Source organism: Propithecus coquereli, unplaced genomic scaffold (genome assembly GCF_000956105.1).
Source record: "Propithecus coquereli isolate 6110/MARCELLA unplaced genomic scaffold, Pcoq_1.0 Scaffold142, whole genome shotgun sequence".
In the NCBI taxonomy this organism is placed as follows: Eukaryota; Metazoa; Chordata; class Mammalia; order Primates; family Indriidae; genus Propithecus; species Propithecus coquereli.
The window spans coordinates 1,307,835-1,327,652 of record NW_012138525.1 but is presented as its reverse complement, the minus strand read 5'-3'; the positions used below and the strand labels follow the sequence as shown (position 1 = coordinate 1,327,652).

At 54.8% G+C, this 19,818-nt stretch overlaps 1 protein-coding gene across 1 annotated transcript in view; it reads left to right on the top strand.

Moving 5' to 3' along the window:
• The window catches only part of LOC105806559 (chromosome unknown open reading frame, human C9orf171), a 124,336-nt gene that overhangs the window by 65,835 nt on the left and 38,683 nt on the right, over positions 1–19,818 (top strand). The window contains exons 2-3 of the mRNA XM_012639700.1: positions 7,602–7,701; positions 8,199–8,427. Of these exons, the coding sequence (XP_012495154.1) occupies positions 7,602–7,701; positions 8,199–8,427 (329 nt within the window). The remainder of the gene's footprint in view (positions 1–7,601; positions 7,702–8,198; positions 8,428–19,818) is intronic.

The following is a 19,818-nucleotide window of genomic DNA, read 5'->3' as shown; positions in this document are numbered from 1 at the left end:
TCTCAGCCTCCACTGAACCTAACAGCCAGTCTGTGTCATCTGCCCCAGGACCTTTGCACATTCCAGCCTGAGACCTCTTTTGCCTCTGCTAGTGGCCATCTCTCCTGTCCTGGGCTGGGGGGCAGGCTGCCTGGGGACTGGGGAAGCTGATCACAGCTGAGTCTCTTCAGTCTCACAGACATCAGAGTGAGGTTGCCACGTGTCTTAGTCCGTTTGTGCTGCTATAACGAAACACCGGAGGCTGGGTAATTTATAAGGAACAGACATTTATTTCTCACGGTTCTAGAGGCTGCCCAAGATCACGGTGCCAGCAGGTTCAGTGTCTGGTGAGAGCCTGGCCTCCACGTCAAAGATGGCTCCTTGTTGCCGTGTCCTCAAGAGGGGACACAGGCTATGTGGCAGAAGGGACGGAAGGGGCAGAAAAAGTGAGCTCCCTCCACCACGCCCTCTTGTAAGGGCAGAGCGCTCACGGCTAAACACCTCCCAGAGGCCACACCGCTCAATGCCGTTGCACTGGGACTAAGTTTCAGCACGAACTCGGGAGGGGACAAAGACATTGGAACCACAGCAGCAGGGGAAGCAAGTGACCGTCAGCCGCACGCTCCCCTGCGTTTCACTGGCAGCCGATCTCAGACGTGGGTCACAACCCGCCAGCGTCAGGAGCACCTCTGAGCGCCTGTCAGTCCTTGGCCAGCTCCACGCAGCCCCCGCCGAGGTGCCCAGAGACCTGCGCCCCCTCTGTCAGGCAGCTTTTCTAGAAGGCCCCACTGGACAGGCTGGGGAAGGAGGCCAAGGGCAGTGCTGAGCCCTCCCAGCCCTGGCTCGATGCTCCTCTGGGCACCGGTGGCTGCTGTCCCCGCAGGCTGCCCCCGCGTCTCCTTCAGGTCGGCGCTCGCCAGAATGCCAGCTCGAGATCCGTGTCTTCCTTTCCTGAACGCCCTTCCCCCGCCCAGTCAGACCCAGCTGTCCCTGTATCCGTGTCACTTCCGTCCCACGCAGCAGGTCCTCAGATAACTCTACGTTATAACGCTGCTGAGAAGAAAACGCTGGCTCCCGGCCGCGGCGGCCGTCTGCGCGGAGTTGGTGCGTTGTCGCCGGCCTGTGCGTTTCCTCCAGGTGCTCCGGCTCCTCCCACATCCCAGCGACGTGCGCCTGGTCCCCGGGTGAGTGAGTGTGGGGGTGTCAGCGCACCCTGCGATGGGATGGCGTCCCGTCCGGGACCTGTCCCCGCCTGGCACCCTGAGCTGCCGCAGGAGGCTGTGGCCACCCGAGACCCTGAACCGGAGTGAGAAGTGAGTAGTATCTCACCTGCTTTTATTCACCTTACTTACGTTTATTTCGACATTTAATACTGGGGGTGTTTTGATCTTTTTTAAAGTCATATCAGAATATTAAGGGGGCCCAAACGCTTTGGGCACATAAATTGCCTTTGTACGGCCTGAGTGAAAACTGCGGCGTGCCCATCCCCCGCGTTTTGGTCTCTGTGCGGGAGTTGAGTGCTGTTTCTGTGGTCAGAGCTACGCCATAGGAACTTAACACTTTGTAATATCAATTAACCTGCGGTAAAACTGGTTTTCTTAGACATCGCTTTGCTTCAAGTTGCAGTTTCCAGAACCTATTGATAATGTTAAGTCAGGACTCACTGCATTGTTTTCTGAAGCAACAGTTCTTCGCATAACCCCCGGTGTACACATCAAACAGTGCTGCGGTCCCCAGGCCCCAGGCCACAGACTGGTACTGGTCCGCAGCCGGTTAGGGACCAGGCCACAGAGATCCACCGCCACCCACCGCCCCCATGCATGGAAAAATTGTCCTCCATGAAACCTGGGGGTGGGGGAGGGTGCACAGCAGGAGGTGCGTGGCTGGTGGGCCAGCAACGCTGCCTCTGCGTTCGCAGCTGGCCCCCATCACTCGCGTCAACGCCTGAGCTCCGCCTCCCCGTACCCCGAACCGCATCCTTGGAAAAATTGTCTTCCGTGAAACCGGTCCCTGGTGCCAAAACAGTTAGGCACCACTGAGATGGTGAACTTTACCTGGGGTTCCCCTGGGTACCATTGTGTGTGCAGCAGAGAATGAGAAGTTCTGTATGAGAAAACCTCGCCTGTATAGACAAGACCTGTGCACATGAAAGACAAAGGCCATCTATGCTAAGTGCTAAACCAGTAATTAAGAGACAGCAGAGACCACGTGGAGTCAGGTGTGGGTTCAAATCCTGCCCGACCACTCATTACCTGTGTGCAGCTTCGAGCGAACAAGGTGCTCAAGCCCTTGAGGCCTCTTTCCTCTCCTGGGATGGTAGTGACACCACTTTGCGGGATTGTTTGGGGCCTGGGCAGTAACAAGGGAGCCGGGCACACAGATGCCATGATTACGGGCGCTGTGGTCAGTGGTGTTGGCCAAAAAGTGAGTGGCCAGGTGGGACTGTCCAGTTAGCCTGTTTCTTTAGGCACACGAGCTGCTCCTGGGTAGCTGTGCTGCTCCTCCAGAGACACGCCACACCCGAACCTAAAGGACCAAGTTGCAAGCAGTGGAATCTCAGGCCCGGAAGGTATTTGGGGACGGGTGGAACGGGGGAAGAGTACGCAGGGCTCCTCAGCTTTGCTGTGCTGGTGCACAGGTAGCACTCCACGCAAAGCTCTGCAGCTGGTCTCAAGCTGCGGCTGAGGCAGGCCCAGGGACCCAGCGGGTTTCCTACAGGCAGCCTTCTCTGACACTTTGGTGTAACCTGCCCCAGAAGGAAGGAAGCCCGGTTGCCAGGGTGGAAGGCTACGGAGTAGCTGCTCTGAGCGGCCGAATCTGCTTCTCGGCCAAATTCTTGGGAAGTCCGACTTCATCCCACCAGGCAACACTCCAGTCTGGAAAAGTCCAGGGAGAAGAGAAATCCAACACCACATTCTCAGGGGTTTCAGGATGGGACTGCCCAGTCTCAGAAACACAGTCCGGAGAACATTTGGGGATGTAAAAAAATCATTTTTATTGTTGTTGCCGTGGCTCATCCGGTGCCTGTGCTTACATAGTTCCCAAGTGAAAGTGGGTCTCCCGCGTGGACGTAGAGAGTGCCGGCGGCCACAGTGCCACATGCACGGAGCTTGAAGGAGGGCAGCAGGCAGGACAGCACGGTGCATAGGTCACCTGCATCAGGTCAGGCGCCATCGTGACCAGTGCCCCGGAAGCCCCTTTGTGCTGCCTTCGGTCACTGCCCCACCCGGGGTCCCGTGCTCCTGACTTTGGAAACGAGATTAGTTGTGCTCGTGTTTGGCCTCATCCGTGTGGAGCCGTACGTGGCTCATGCGTCTGGCCTCTCTCCCTCCACACTTCGTGTGAGGACCACGCCTGTGCTGCCCATAGTATTGTTCTTTCATTCTCAAGGCTTCTCGATCTCTGTAGGCGCTGTTGGCATTTGGGGACAGATCGCTCTCTGTCCAGTGTGTGGTGGGCTGTCTTGTGCATTGTAGGATGTTTAGCAGCATTCTTGGTCTCTGCTCACTAGGGAGAGGGTGGTACCTGCATCCCAAGTTGTAACCAAAATTGTATCCAGACATGGCCAAAATGACCTCTAGGGGACAATATCACCCCTGATTGAGGACCACTGCTGTAGAATATTCTGTGGTATGAATATGTCACAACTTTCTTATCCACCTGATAGTCATTTGCATTGTTTCTGGTATTTGGCTACCATGAATTGAGCTGGTATGCCCGTTCTTTGACATGTTTTTGGGTAGGCATACACATTCATTTCTGTTGGGTGTCCAGGAAGGAATTGTTGGGTTATAGAGTAGGCATGTGTTTAGCTTTAACAGATACTGCCAAACAATTTTCCACAGTGGTTATACCAGTTTTCACTCCCAGCAAGTACCTGCGTGTCCCAGTTGCTCCACATCCTCGACAATAACATTGAGCTTTTACTTTGCATTTCCCAGAGGTGGAGCACCTTGACATACGGGTCTTGGCCACTTGGACATCCTCTTAACGAAGTGCCTGTTCGAGTCTTCTGCTCGTTTTTTTCTATAGGATTGTCTGCCATTTTCTTATTGATTGGTGGCAGCTCTTTATATATGATGGATGTGTCCATTGTCAGATATATGTATTGCAAATATCTTCTCTCTCTTTGTGGACTCACAGATTTTTAGAGCCAGAAGCACTCTATCCTTCCCTCTTCAAACCTCCAGGTATGCTTGACTGTTATTACTTAACTATCCTTTTTACAAGAGAGTAAATTTCATATGAGCAGGGGCTGTGTGTCTGATTTGTTCGTCTTAGAACTCCCAGCAGAGTAGGTACAAAATAAATACTTGTGGAATGAAAGTATGAGAAAAGCTCCCATTGGGATGATATTTTGCAGCCTAAGGCTTCCATGTGTTTCAGCAGTTGTTGACTCCCAGGCAACCATGCTAAAAGCACAGAGATTGAGGCACCCGCCTGCTCCCTCGCCCCCTGCCTAAGGGCGGCAGCCAGCTCCTGAGTCTGTCTGTCATCCCCCAGCCAGCTGGAACTCTGCCCACCTGCACCTGCCCTGAGGGAGGCGGGGCTTCTCCCAGAGAAGTCACATTTTAATTAACTTTCCCGACAATCACTGGAGAGGTTGGATCATTTTCATAAACAAAAGAGAGGCTAGAGCTTTGTCTGCAGCTCAGAGTGAGTGGTGCGGAAGGAATTCAAAACAAACCACCCAACAGGGGTGCCCACCTGGAACTCAGAACTCCATTGCTCTTGAGGGAGGGGGCCTGGGACTTGAGATGTGGAAGAAGAGGGAGAAAAATGATCAGTTACTGTGTAGAAAAGAGCCAATAGTCTCAAAGTAGGCCGTATGGACTGCATGTTTGTGTTCCCCCAAAACTCACGTGTTAAAACCCTAACCCCCAATAGGATGATACTAGGAGTGGGACTTTGGGGAGGTGATTAGGTCAGGAAGGTGGCGCCCTCAGGATGGAATGTGTGCCCTTATGAGAAGAGGAAGAGAGTTAGCTCACTCACTCTGTTCTCCGACACACAAGAACGCAGTGAGAGGGTGGCCGTGTGCAAACTAGGAAGTGAGCCCTCACCAGACACCAGATCTGGTGGTGCCTACATGTTGGACTTCCCAGCCTCCAGAGCTGTGAGAAATAAATATTTATAGCCACCCAGTCTATGATAATTTGTTATGGCAGCCCAAGCTGACTAAGACATAGGTATTTCATTTATTCATTCATTCATTCATGGCACCCCTATTTACTAGCATCTGTTCTATGCTGGGCCCTGGGAAAGGAGGGATGAGAATAAAGACCAACTGGGTCTATAGGAAACCTCCACGCTGTCTGCTCAGTTTTGCTGTGAACCTAAAACTGTTGTAAAATATAATGTCTATTTTTAAAAAACTAACCTTAAAAAGTAAAGAGTGGATCCCTGCCTCTGTGGCGCACACAGTCTCCTGGGGGAAGACAGACATTAAACTGATCATCATGCAACTAATGACTTAATTACGCCACTTTGTAATTCTCCAACAGCTTTATTTGAGATGCAATTCACATACCGCACAATTCACCAGTTTAGAGTGTGCAAGTCAATGGCTTTTACTGTATTCACAGAATTGTACAAGCATCGCCCCAACCAATTTTAGAACATTTTCATCACCCTCACGACACCCCTTAGCCAGGCCATCGCCCCCACAGTCCCTCCATTTCTGCCCTCCACCCACGCCCAGCCCTCGCAACCACTGATCTGCTCTCTGTCTGTGGATTTGCCTATTCTGGACGTTTCACGAGGATGGAATCGTGCAGTATGTGGCCCTTCGTGTCTGGCGTCTCAGCATCATGTGGTCAAGGTCCATCCACGCTACAGCGGGCACAACTGCGTAATTTTGAAAGTGCCGTGATGGGGGCTCAGGGCACTATGGTGCCACCATGTAACACGGAGGCCTGTCTGGACTGGTGCCAATCTGGGAAGGATTCCCAGAGGAAGAGGTTTCTAATATCAGGCATTTGTTGTGCACCTGCTGTGTGCCAACAGGAAAAAGGAGGTACTAGAAGCCAGGAGTCTGGCCGACTCAGAGTTTACAATCCAGGCAGGGTGGCCCAGCACATGTATTCACGGAAGTCGAGACAGTGACTTAACTTCTAAGCCCCAGTGAACGGAACAGAGGGTGGGAGTTACTGGTGTTCAGAGGAGGGACAGCCACGGCAAGCCCAAGGCTCCCGAGAGCTTCCAGCAGAGACAGGGCTTAAAAAATGAGGCCCAGCAGGGGCAGAGGCAGGGGGAGAGGAAAGGCCCGGATGAGGCTGGGCGCCTGGGGTTCTCAGACCCGGGGGCGTGGGCTGGTCTGCCTCAGCAGCGGGGCCACGTGGGGCGCAAAGCAGCAGGGCTGGGCGGAATGGAAGGGACAGGGCCTGGACTTCCAGCCCAAGGGAGGGGTTTACTGCAAAGGCAGTGACGAGCTATTGCGGGTGGTCCCCGACCACCTACCTACCTCTACACACCCAACCTGCAGGAGCCAGAGATGACGGGACACAGAGGAGAGAAAGTGAGGCCAGAGGGTGGGAAGAGCCTGGGAGACAGAACACCCTGCGACCTCGAGCCCTCGGCCTGTTGCCCGTGGGCAGCAGAGGAGCAGCCGCACCATCCTCCACACCGTCCACGGGCATGCAGGCACCAGGGGGCCAGGGAATCTGGGGCTCGTTGGCATCCACGGAGCTCGCAGACCTGAGGGTGAGCTGGCAGTAGCCAGCCTGGGTTCCTGCTGCAGGCCCGATGTGGGCTGTGTGACCCCTCCGCACCGCAGCTGCCCCTCGAACAGCTGGGAGGGTGGAGGGGCCTCCTCACTGGGCGGCCGCGCAGACTAAATGAGAGAACCGAGAACTCAGTGAGCACTCAGGGATGAGGAAGGTGATGATGGTGTCCTAAGCTCCACAAAGCACAGGGCCTCTGTCCCCGGTAGCTGCTGTTCTAGAGACACCCCAGCCCCGGCTCAGACACACCCCCACATGAATGACAGAGCTGCCTCTCTAGGCCTCAGTTTCCATATCTATAAAATGGGACTAATGTGGTTGATAACAGAGTAATTTTGTTCATACAAACCCCTTCTGGGGGGGGTCAAGGAGTTCACTAGAGACCCAGAGAGTGAGAACAGCATCCAGGTGCTGAGGGGGTAACTGTGTCCCTGCCCTAAGGTGAGGATTTGAGGACACGAGTTCCTCATGAGAATGGCTCGATCGGAATGAAGTGTTAGGTAGGAAAGATGTCCCCCTCCCTTGATGGTGGCCTCCAGATGGGTCTTGGACTGGGCCGGTCATTTCCAGCCTGAGCCCAGCAGGTGTAGGCTGCACCCCAGACACAGCTGCTCAGCTCAGGGACTGCGCTTCCCCCCTCCCCCACAATGCACCGATGTGGCCATGGAGCCTCCGTGTCTGCTGTCCTCACTCGCCCCCGAGCGCGAGCGCACCAGTCAGCTTCTGCTGTGTCCCCACCCCGGCCACAGCCCGCGCGCCTCTCTGGGAGGGCTCTGCTGTCCACACCCTTGCGGTCCTGAAGGCAAAGCAGGCGTCGGTGCCGCCCTGCCGCTGGACCATGTCATAGTATGGGGGCCTGGGACGCCACCCCTCACCTCTGCTCGCTCCCTGCCCCAACAGGCTGAGCTTGGCAAGCCCCGGGAAAGGAGCTGCAGTCTGCCTGGTGTCGATTTCAACTACGGACTCTACATCCGGGGGCTGGACGGAGGGGTCCCCGAAGGTGAGTGGGCGCGCTGTGGAGCACAGGGGGTAAGGGTGGGCGGGAGGCTCACTCCTCTTCACAGAGCTCTCGACCTAGGCTGGGGCTTGGCCACGCGCCAGGTGCCAGAGAAAGACCCAAGAGGCCACAGGTCTGGGCGGCCGCGTGGTAAAGCCCAGGGCGTGGCCGGGATGGGGAGGACCACACAGGGCAGGTCTTCGGTGTCGGACTATGAGCCCGGAACAGGCTCAGGAGCAACTGTGATGGCCCCAAAAGGTCAAGGCCGGGCTGGCCCAGCTCCAGGAAGATGTTCCGGCACCCTCTGCAATGCCTGCGGGCCCTGACCCTCCCTTTCTGGGCCGTGCTTTCTGGGAGCCAGGCAGGGCTGTCGCCCGCGGTCTCAGGTTAATGGGAAGGTAAAGGGCCCACGTTCCCCTGCTTCTGCTCGGTCAGATGCCACAGGGAGCTGTCCTCCAGACTGACACCTGGCTCACGGTCCTGTCTCTCCCCGCCCGCAGCCCTTGGACACTGGAACGTGTTTAAGCAGCAGCCCACCTGCCCCCACGAGCTGACGCGGAATTACATCGCGATGAACCGCGGGGCCGTGAAGGCTGGCCTGGTGACTGCCCGGGAGAACTTCCTCTACTGTCGGTTCAATGACATCCGCATCAGTGACCAGGATGACCGGCGCCTGAAGAAGGAGCCGCCCTCTCTCCCTCCAGACATGACATTTGGGATCCCGGCACGGTAAGGTGCCTCAAGGTGGCTGTGGGTGCTGGTTGAATCGGGGAACAATGTCAGAGGGTGACTGGGAAGCGGACCATCCTCTGGGGCTCCCTCCAAAGACTCTCTCTTGTGTGACTTCTGCAGCCACACCCTGAATCCAGCCGAGCTGGGTCCTTGCCCGGCAGCAGGATATACTGTAGGGCTGTGCACAGGGCACCCACTTTCCCTCAGTCAACAAACATTTATTAAGAGCTGTTTCTGCTCTCAGGAGGTTTAATAACCTGGGCGAGGAAGGGGAGAGCCTACCAGGTTACCCCAGCATGGCACCATCCCTGTGAAGCCACTGGAGAGGTTCTGGAGCCTGGGCTCAAACCTGGACTCTGGCTGTAACTAGCTGTGGGATCCTTGCCTCAGTTTCTGCATCTGTAGAATGGGGATAATAATAGTATCTGCACCCTAGCATTGCTGAGAGGTTTCAGTGACAGAACGCATGTGAAAACCTCGGCATAGGCCCTAGGACATGGCAAGCACTCAATAAATATTAGTTACTATTATTGTTAAAATGATATGATGTGAACTGTAGACCAAGAGGTATGAAATTTTTTAAAATTTATGTTGAGGTTTGACTTATACACAGCAAAGCACAAATCATGACGTGTTCAGCTTGATGAAATTTTACAACTGGAAACACTCATGTCATTGCCACTCAGGTAAAGATATATACCTGGCACCCCAGAAAGCCCCTGCGTTCCCCCTGAGACGTCACTGCTCTGTGGCCCCACCAGCACCACAGGTGGGATGAGTCTGCACACACATCCCGGTGGTCCCACATCCTCAGCACTGTCAACACTGCGCGCTTTACCGCGAGGACACAAGCAGCCCGGGGCTTCGGTCCGCCCCTAATGCCAGTGAGGACCCACACGCCATACAGAGAGGCAGAGAGATGGGGGCGTGGCCCACAGAAAAGGACTTTCCGCGCCACGCGCCCCATCCAGTCAATGCCCGTCTTCTTCTGCCTGCACCTCTGCAGAAACCTGCTAACTGCTCTCCCCGCCTCCAGAACTGGCCCTTCCCGAGTCGCCTGGCACATTGCGACGGAGCTCTCTCTCTACTGCACAGATTAAATTGTACTGTTGCCTACACAGACACCTGTAACAGCGCCACAGTGAGGGCCTTTATCCTCTTGGCTGATTTTGCCCACCGGGCACTGGATCCCCTCTTTCTGGAAACAGAGCCCTGATCGTACATCTTTTCCACCATCGGCCCGTGCAGATCCTGGGACCGAATTCACCCCTGACTCCAGGGATGGGAACGTGACCAGGCCTGGCCCGTCAGAGGGTCCAGATTCCCCTGGCCTCAGCGACTGGCTCAGAGGCAGACATGTGGCCCATGCCTGGCCCATCAGTGTATTTCACAAACGCTGGTCACAGTGGTTGGTTCAGGATCAGACCTGTCACCCATGTCCCAACCCTGGCACACTTGACATTCAATAAAAGGAGAATGCAGTTGCATGTAATCAATACTCAACTCAAACTGCCTTGATTTTCTTTAAGGAGAATTTATTGGCTCCCAGCATGGAAGAGCCCAGGGGTGGGGCTTCAGGCATAGCTGGATCCAGGCAGTGAGGCAGCATCATCCGTCCGTGCTGTGCTTCCCGGTTTTGGCTCCATTCTCTGACAAGCTTCCTCCTCACCTGACAAAATGGACAGCAGTGGTTCCACTCTTACCTCCTGTTCTCTTAGTGGGCCCAGTGCTGAGGGGTAGAGACGACAAAAGCTTTGAGATCAAGGTCTTCGGTCCAGCTTGGGTCATGTGCCCGCCCCTGTAACTAGGGCTTGTGAAGTACATTGATTGGCCAGATTGAGTCACATGCCTGCCTCTGAGCCAATTGCCAAGGCCAGGAGAATCTGAAGCCCTCTTATTGGCCAGGTCCAGTCACAAACCCCTCCCTGAATTGGGGAGGTGAATTGGGTCTCCAGGATCTGCACAGGCTGATGGTGGAAAAGATGTACGATCAGAGCTATTTCCAGGAGGGGACAGATGCCCGGCAGGCAGAAACAGCAAATGTCCCCTGCACAGGGCTCCCTAACCCTTTCTGCATCGGGACACAAGCTTATCATTGCTACAGCAGTTACTGATATTTGTCATTGCACTGAGCAGACAAATAGAAGCAGCTGCTCCCAGACGCCAGCGAGCAGCCTGGGCCTCCACGTCCAGCCACCTGTGACTGACAAGGCCAATGTCTCAGCCCACCTGTGTGGCAGCGTCCTGCTCCGCCCTCAGTCAAGGCCACTGACGTCCCATCCCCAGCCTGCCTTTCCAACCTCCCTCCTGCCGTTCCTGGACCAGGTACTTTCCTTTGACCACGCCACCATACTCTTTTACTTTTGGGTGGTTCCCTCTTTATTCTTTATTTTTTCTAATTTTTTTATTGTGATAAAATACACATATTTACCATTTACTGTGCACTTTTAAGTGCACAGTTCAGTGGGAATAATTACATTCACATTGTTGTGAAACCATCACCCCCATCCATCCACAGAACTTTTTCATCTTCCCGAACTGAACCTCCGTCCCCATCAAACACTAACTCCTCCTGCCCCATCCCCCCACGTCTTGGTAAGCATCATCCCACTTTCTGTTTCTATGAATTCGACCATTCTAGGTAGCTCGTGTGAGTGGAATCATACGGTATTTGCCCTTTTGTGTCTGGCGTATTTCATTTTCCATAACGTCCTCCAGGTTCCATGTCGTGGCATGTGTCAGAATTCCGTTCCTTTTTAAGGCTCAGTAATAGTCCCTTGTACGGATACACCACATTCCCTTCACCCCTCATCCCGGATGGACACTGTGGTTTCCAGCTTTTGGCTGCTGTGAAAAGTGCTGCTGTGAACATGGTGTGCAAATGTCTGATTGAGTCCCTGCTTTCAGTTCTTTTGGGTCTATAAACAGAAGTGGAATCGCTGGGTCGCATGGTAATTCTATGTTTAACTTTTGGGGACCCACCACGCTATTCCCCACTGGGTGTGTGACCAGACTTCCGCACGGCCTCTCATGCGTGGGCCTCGCCTACGCATGCTGTGAAGTTCAGCTCGGCACCCCCTCTTTCCCACCTCCCATGGCCGCAAATACTAGGCACATCTTTCTCCAGAAATGCATTTCTTCACCTTGAAACCTGGAAGGTGACACTAGAGACACACTGGAAAGTCACCTCCGGCTGGATTAACTAATCACCTGCACACCATACTTTCCCCACCTTTGGAACCATCCCTCAAGTGGGTCCCTCCGAGGTGTCTCCGTGATTTTTTCGCCAGCAGACTGGCTGGGGCAGAGGGGAACGGGGACTCCATGCCGTGCCCTAGATCACTAGATGATTAGTCCGTGGTGGTGACCGGGTGTCTCAAAGACAGTGTGGCGTCGGGGAGGAGCCCTGGGCCAGGAGTTGGCCTGGGTGCTAGTCCCAGTTTTGTCCCCAACGCTCCACATCACATTCCCCAGGGCTCCCACTTCCTCGTCTGTGAGAGGGGGTTGCACCAGTAGCACACACTAATCACAGCAACCTGTGATCCTCAGGATGTGCTCTGTCTCCCGGCTTGTCTGCAAACCTTCACGCCAGTTTATTGTCATTGTCATTCAAACCCTGGGTGGGTGGGCGGGATTACTACCCAGTTGAGGCAGGGAGAGGTTAATTGACCTCCCTAAGTTCATACGACTTTATCATGGCAGGGCTTGGCCTGGATTCCCAACCTAGTACGCTTATATTTAAAAACAGAAGATAATAGAACATATAGGACATCAGCAATCACCTGGTTTGAAGTCCTTATTTAAAATAGAAGAAAATAGCAAGATGTTCAGAGAGGTGAAGAGAGCTTCCCAAGGTCACACAGCAAGTTGTTAACCACGCCAGGTCTACAGTCAGGCTGGCAGACTCCTCGTGCAGTGCTGTGTGCTCTGTGTCCAGCCCCCTTGTGTCTGAGGTGCTGTGTGAACACCCACAGATTCTGGTCCCCAGGCTAAGGTTTCCGTTTATCGCTTGAGTCAGCTGGGCTTGGAGAAGACATCCATTACCACCCAGCTTTCAATACAGAATCTTAAATTGCTCTGAAACCAAGTGGCCACAGTTCAGGGGAAGGATGTGATGAAGTGCCGGCTCTATCTTCTGTGATGGTAAATGGGCTTTGCATATGCAAATTGAATGGATTTTAAAATGGTATTTAATGACAATTTTCGTAGCAGACATTAACATTAATTGCACAAAAATGAAAATGCTGCATTAGGTTGCTGTTAGCAGCAAATACCGTGGCCATAAAGCTTTGTCTTCATCAGCAGCGGCCCTTCCCGGCGTGACAGGGCAGCTCGGCAAATTGCAGGCAAAAGGGCTTTTAAGGAACAGAAATATCCCCCAAAGCAGGCCCAAATCAGCATCAATTTCGCTTTATTTCTTCGTAAATGGAGGTTAAATGGCTGCTGGAAAAGCTTTTACGGAGACGCCCAACCTGCCTGGAAAAACCCTCCCACCTTACGGCATAAATAAGGAGGGACAGTTAAAAAACCATCGCCCCTCCCTAATGGGGCTATTACTTTAAAGTTATGGGGCCAAGGCCCGTTCTCTACTGATCACCTTTTACAAGCCTTCATTGTATTTATTTCTTTACTTTAAAAGCCTGTTAAAAAAACCAAATCCTATTACGACTGAGGAGTTGTTGGGGCGATTTGGTCCAACAAACAAATAAAGAAACAAACCAGTGCTGTTGACTCACAACTACAGATGTGTTAAAAACTAAAGTCCCGCCTCAGACTAAACGCCCGCCTCAGACTAAACGCTGAGCGCTCACTCTAAGCTAGGACGGAAGGGAGGGGTCGTTACTGCCTCAAGGGTCAAAATTCTGACCACATCTAGCCCTCCCTCTCCAGCTTTGCAACCACTGGCCAAAGAACGGCAGGGAGGGGTGTGCCCCCTCTTCTCCACACACCCCTAGCCTCCTGCCCTTTTGATCTCTCGATACCAGATGGGATTCAAATCCGAATTTGGGATTATTCAATTACTTCCTTTCCAGTTAGCCTATGCGGTTCCCAATCTACACCAATTTGTTACGGACTGTCACTACATCGGAAAGGCGCGTTTCAATCCACGAGCCTCTGTGGCTCAAAGGAAAGTGGAGACTCAACAGTTTTGTGGAGAGCAGGGCTGTGTAGACGTGCAGTCACAGCGGGGCCGTGGCCAGGCCAATCCGCAGAGGTGATGGGCCTGTGCGGTAATTTTACAAAAAGAAAAAAGTTTGAAGGAGTCGCCATATTTTTTTGAAAGGCAGGAGATTTCACATAAATACCCAGGTTTCCCGCTTCTCCTGCAAAATCACAGCCTGTGCAGCTGGGTGTGCTCTCGGCCTCGCTCCAGGGGCCGGGGCTGACGGGCAGCGACCCTTAGGGACAGAGTCCAGGCTCTTCTGTCGTCCCAGCCCCACCCCGGCCCGGCTCCGCTCATCTTTGTTACGGGCTGGTCCGGGTTGCCCTGGATTTGGACCCGCTGCTGTGGGCGGACGGCCGTGAGCCCGCCGCTAACCACGGCCTCTGCGCGCCGTCCAGTAACGGTAGGGGCTGCCACTGACAAAAGCCGCTGCGACTCGAGCTTAAACGCGGCCGGCGTTTTGCACATGTGCTAATCCACACAGCCTTCCCGTGGGGCAGGTATCACGCTGCACGCTCCACAGGTGGGGAAAGGCAGGGTAAGGGCCCTCCCCGAGGCAGCAGAGCCCGGGTTTCCACTCGGTCTGGCTGGCTTTGAAGACCACGTCTCCAGGATCAGGCAGCTGCAAAGAGCCGGCGCATCCTCTCACTGCCATTTCTCTGTCAAATCTCAGAATTCAAGTCAGGGAAGAAATTCGAATTCTCATTACCAGCGCGTAAGGCCGTAACACAGATCTCAAAGCATGCTGCGACCCAAGGTCCAGAAACAGATATGTCTGGAGGCCAGAAATGTAACTATTAAAGGAGCGCTTAATTATTGATGTATTTTAATAAGTGTTTGCAAATGTTCACATGCTCTCAGCACATCTTAATTGTTACCGCTCCTAATTGGTCCAGCCTTGTCGATGATGCTGAGTCAGGGATGGTGGGGAGGGGAGGAGAGGCAGCAGCAGCTGGTGCTCCTGGTGGATTCTGGGTGTCCGGGCTCTGCTTGGGAGCCTTGCGCCACACTCAAGACAAGAATGCTAGTGGGGGGATCCATCACTCAGTCAATGAGCAAACAGCCCCTGTTCATCAGTGTCTGACATGGGCCAGATGGAAGGTGGGTGGACCCCACATTGAACTAATAATGTCAATGATGTGTTATTGTGACTGTCACAGGTCAGACGTTGTGCCAGCACCTCAGAGGCACCCTCATTAAAAAGCTCTGAACAGCTTAGTGAGTACGAGGTTGGAACTCTTATATCCCCATGTTACAGAAGAGGAGACAGAGGGTCTGAGAGGTGAAGTCATTTGCCCATGGCTGCCCTGCAGTGGGAGGAGGATTAGTCTGGCCTAAACACCTATGACAGTGACCACAGGTCTGATCTGCCACCCTAACCAACACAGGGGCAGAGGTGACACGGGTGGAGATGATACTCCTGTTTTTCCTGCACTAGAGGGGGGCTGAGACAGGATAGTGTATAAGGCTGTCCTGTCTGGACTTTTCTTGAAGCTTTAAAACTTCATCCGAACACATGAAAAGAGCCCGCTGAGCTTCCTTTCCACTGTCACCTCCTTCACCTTCAGCTTCGATAGTGCCCACTTCCAGATAAACTCAAACTCCTTAACGGGCAGCCAGGACCCTCACCCAGGCCTGCTTTTGCTCACTTGCTGTCTGTGGTGCCGGCCACAGTGCCTTTGCCCAAGAGGCCGTCGGTAAATGTTTGCTGAATGAATGCATGAACAAATGGCACATTGGGATCCATACATAAAGCCAGTAGCAACGTGCGGCTTCGGTAGGATCCTTAGCTCGTCCCCCAGTTTGTCTGGTGCAGCCCCCCAGTCCTGGTCTGAAAGCATTCAGACCGGGACAAATAAGAAACATAAGCAGGAAGTGCGGCCGCCCACCCCTCTGTCTGCAGCTGCTGGCGGTGCCATCAGATGCATCAGCAGCCTGACGTTGACAAATGTGAAGGATGGAGAAAATTTTACAGGCTGTTAAAAAAATGTTTGCTGCCTGACAGGTTTTTTGAATCTCTCTGCCAAGCTGATTTATTTTACAAATTTACAAGGGGCCCATCAATCACCCTGGGTTATTCTGCTTCTATGGCCAAAACCCGAGCCATCCACCCAAACTGCTATAAAATAATAATAAGCCCCTTCCTGGGCAGCTGTCCCAGGGATGGAGACGGTTTCTGCAGGGCAAGACCAAGCACGGTGCATCGCTGTCCTGACGCCCGGCCGACGGGGCCCGGCTGACCACAGGGGGGCGCGTGTGGATCTCGCAGAGCCCCGGGGCCGCGGAGCCGGCCCGGCGGTGCCTTCCGCCTGGCAGAGCCGAGCCTTCCCCGCCCTGCACGGTGGCGCCGACCGCGACTGTAGTTAATACCCTCTGCTTTATGCCAGTCCCCACTGGACACTCAGTCCCCCAGCACAAGGACGATACCAGCTTTGTCCATCACTGCATCATCAGAGTCTAATCCAGTGCCTGGCACGTCGTGGGCACTCAGGTATTGGCTGGGGAGAAACGTGCTCTGGGGCCCTTTAAGACTTTGAGACTTTCATCCGTAAGGTCTGAGCACAAATTAAAAAAAAAAACAAAATTGTGAAACAGAGTTAGTGGAAGTAAAGAGACATTGGCAAGTGATACTGTCACAAAAAAATTTTTAAAAAGAGAAAGCAAAGAGACAGCGTACTTGAGAGCCAGAGGGGAGACGGTAAAGCCGGGCACGCCCGTGTCGTCTCACAGACTCCGCTGCTCTCCCCGCTGATGTTGGGAGTCAGCAGCGCAGTGGTGCGGCCTCCGAGAGTGAGCGTGCCCCTCGGCTGCATTAACAGAGGCAGCAAGTTCAGAACAAGGGAGGTGACTTCCCTGCTCTTTCCGCTGCTCCGGTCACACTTGTAGCAGCAAGTTAAAGAATTTGGGCATCATGTATGTATTAAAGGGAAGGTTCATAAACAGGAAAGGGTCCAGAGGGGGCATCAGGGTGGCGGGTGGAACGGGGGCGGAGAGCACTGTGCCCAAAGAACACGGTAAGAAGCTAGGTCTTCCGGCTGGATGAGAGAAGACGCAGAGGAGACGGAGCAGCTGTCCTCAGTGACCGACGGGGACAACCCCGAGCACTTTACATGCAGCATCTCATCAAATACGACTCTACCCAGTAGCGACCATCATCCCATTTTACAGCTGGGGAAACAGGCTCGGAGAGTCGCTCGCCCCAGGCCACAGAGCCAGTGGGTGGCAGTGCCAGGATTTGAGCCCCATTTCCTTCCAGAGCCGCTGTCCATGCCCACGGCTGAAGGCCCTGGGTGAGGAAGCCGTTTCTCATCCCGAGCTCCGCCCACGGCGGTGCAGGTGGCCGAGGCGAGTCCTCCCCCGGGGGGTGGAGCCACAAACAACAGCTACAGCCATCCACAGCCAACGCTGACCAGCACTCGGTGGTGTCTGGCGCTCCGTGCAGTGACTGGCAGCCTCGCTGTGGCCCCGTTACCTCCATTTACCCACGAGGAAACTGAGGCATGGAGAGGGTCTGTCCTTCAGCAAGAGGTTGAAGGTGATTAGTGGAAGGGGGCTGGTTCCGTCCAGGCAGCTTCCTCCAGGACCCTGCACTCGGCAGCCAGAGCAGATTCTTTCGGGAGGAGGCGGCGTTGGCTGGCCTTGCTGCCCAGCCTGGGCTGCCCCTGCTGGGGCCTTGGGGGTCCCTCCTCCTCAGGGCCAACTGCTCCCGTGGACCTGGATCTCAAGGGAATTCTGTCAAAAGGGGCCCAGGCAGGGAGACGTGGCTGGGAGGGGGCAGTGGTCCGCGGCCCCCATCTTCTCCCCTTCCGCCCGGCTGCTCCCGCCACATCCCTCCCACCTGCTCAGATCATGCGGCCCTTCCTCCTCCGTGGCAGCGTTGTCGCCAGAGCCAGGACAGAGGCATTTTTCATGCTTTGCCTTGTTTCCCTTTCGGCTCTCCTGCGGCCCAGACAGAGATTTATTCCCGGCCCGACACTCTTGGCCCCCGAGCAGGGAGTGTTCCGGGAGGCGCTGATGGGCCGTAATGGATAGGGCCGCCTCTCCCCCGGGCCTGGCCGCCCGAACCCATCCATCAGGAGCCGCTCGGTGCCAAGGTCAGCACTAACGAGGCCGGCCCGGCTGCTCCCCCTCGGGGCTTCCCCGGTCACGCCGCACGTGCTCCCGCTCCGCTTTTGATTTTTTCCGGAGCTGGGCCTCGCCGTGTGGGTGGGGAGGGGCAGAGAGCGAGCCCCCCGGGTGCCCGCATCAGAGTCGGCGATATCCATAAATAATATGTATTTCTCAGTGTGGTTCCACACCCGTGAGTCACTCCGCATGGCAACCCGCTTTCTCACTCAACACCTTTGCAGTGTCACCGGGTCGCCCTGTCTGAATTGCCCGTCCCGGCTCATCTCCCCATAGCTTGACGCCCCAGATGTTTCTCATTCCCCCCGCAACACGCCCCGGTAAGCACCGCTGCACACCTGGCGCATCTGTGCGCGAGTCCCGGGCTGAGTGCGGGAGTAGAGCTGCTGGCCAAAGCGGGGCCTCCTCGACCCGAGCCGGGCGCTTGGCCCACCCGCACTCCCGTCTCCTCCGTTTCCTGCCTTGCCAGTGTCACGGGCCACAGGTAACAGTGAGGAGACGCTCCCCTCTCTGTCCTCCTGGGCACACCAACGATGGGCATCTGCGATCACCCCGGGGAAGGGGAAACTGAGGCCCACAGGAGAGGCATTGCCCTAACTCCCAGTGCACGGCTCTCCCTACCACCTGCACCAGCTCCCCGGCGGGGATGCCCCTCTGCTACGCACCTTTTCCCCAGGTGCCAGGACCCCCGTGCGCGGGGGGACTTCTGAGTGGTCTAGACATCTTCCGTTCTCAGCCGTTTGCATCTCAGCTTCGCTGAGCCGCTGCCGTCCTTGAGGCTGGCGGCTGGGCGCCTGTGCAGGAACTGCTAATTGAATTCACCCTCGTGAAAAGTGTTAACAAATTGCAAATGACCTCTTAGACAGATTTAGAAGTCAGGAGTGTGCTGCTAACCAGGCCTCCCCCTTCGGTCATTAGCTTTTATGTTGGATCCACAAACAATTAAAAAGTAACCACAAGCCCAGAAGTTCTCTCCTCTAATTAGCTCCAGGAGTCCTGCCAGGGAGAAAGGCTGTGCCCGGACTACCACCCCTTCCTCCACCGAATCGCAGACGAGACAGGCCCTCGGGTCACGGGGACAATTAAGGAAAAGGCAGTGAGGGGGTGAGGGTGGACGGAGGGGCCCCCGGGGGCCGGCCAGCTCCCTGCTGGGAGTACGGAGGTGCTGGTGGCTGGCACGTGGAGGGTCCTCTGCCTAGGAAAGGCTCGGAGCTGCAACCTCAAAGGGTGCCAGGGACCAGGTATGCCAGAAACACCTGGTGGGGGTAACGCACCTTGTTCAAATGCAGACTCCTCAGCCCCGCCCCAGGCCTGGTGAGCACCGTCTCTGCTTGGAATAAGCTCTCTGGGTGGTTCTTACCACAGGACTGAGAATCCCGGGCCTCAACATTAGAGGGGAGAAGAGAAAATGCAACTTCTGATCCCGCTGAGGCCTGTGTCTTCTGGCCCCAGGGCAGCTGGATGCGAGGCCTGGCACCCTCCTTCCCGGGGCTGCAGGAGTTCCTCGGGCCCTGGGCACCCTTGCCTTTGTGGGCTCCTTTAAAATACTGTTTTGTGGTTGTGCTGGTCTAAAGACAAATACAATCCAGGCTGGATTATTTTTATTTTTTCTTCTGATTTTAAAAGAAATGTAAACATTTTTGTGGGTTCCTGAAAGTGTCCTGGGGCCCAGGCATTGTGCCTCCTGGGCCTGATGGGCACGTGGGCCCTAACTCTTCCCTTTGGGCCTCATTGGTCCCCTCCTCGAAGGGAGGTTCCTGCCCTCTCCGCCCCTCCCTACTCCTCCCACACCCCAGTTCCTGCACGGCAGAGATGAAGGCAGAGGGGGATAGAGAACTCACCTCGAAGCCTCGACTCCAGGCATAACACAGATCTCCCCCACTTCTGAGCTGAGGGACTTTGAACACCTCACTTAGTCTCCATGGCGCCATTTCTCCATCTACCAGTGGGGTGGACGCTACCTCCACCTTTATCAGAAAAAAATGGTGTGATTCATCAGCGAACAGTAAGTCCTTTGAGCTCTTGGGAAAAGAGAGACACCAAGTACTTTTGTTGTTTAAGAGACACAGAGCCAGGATTACAGATTCTCAAGCCTGCAG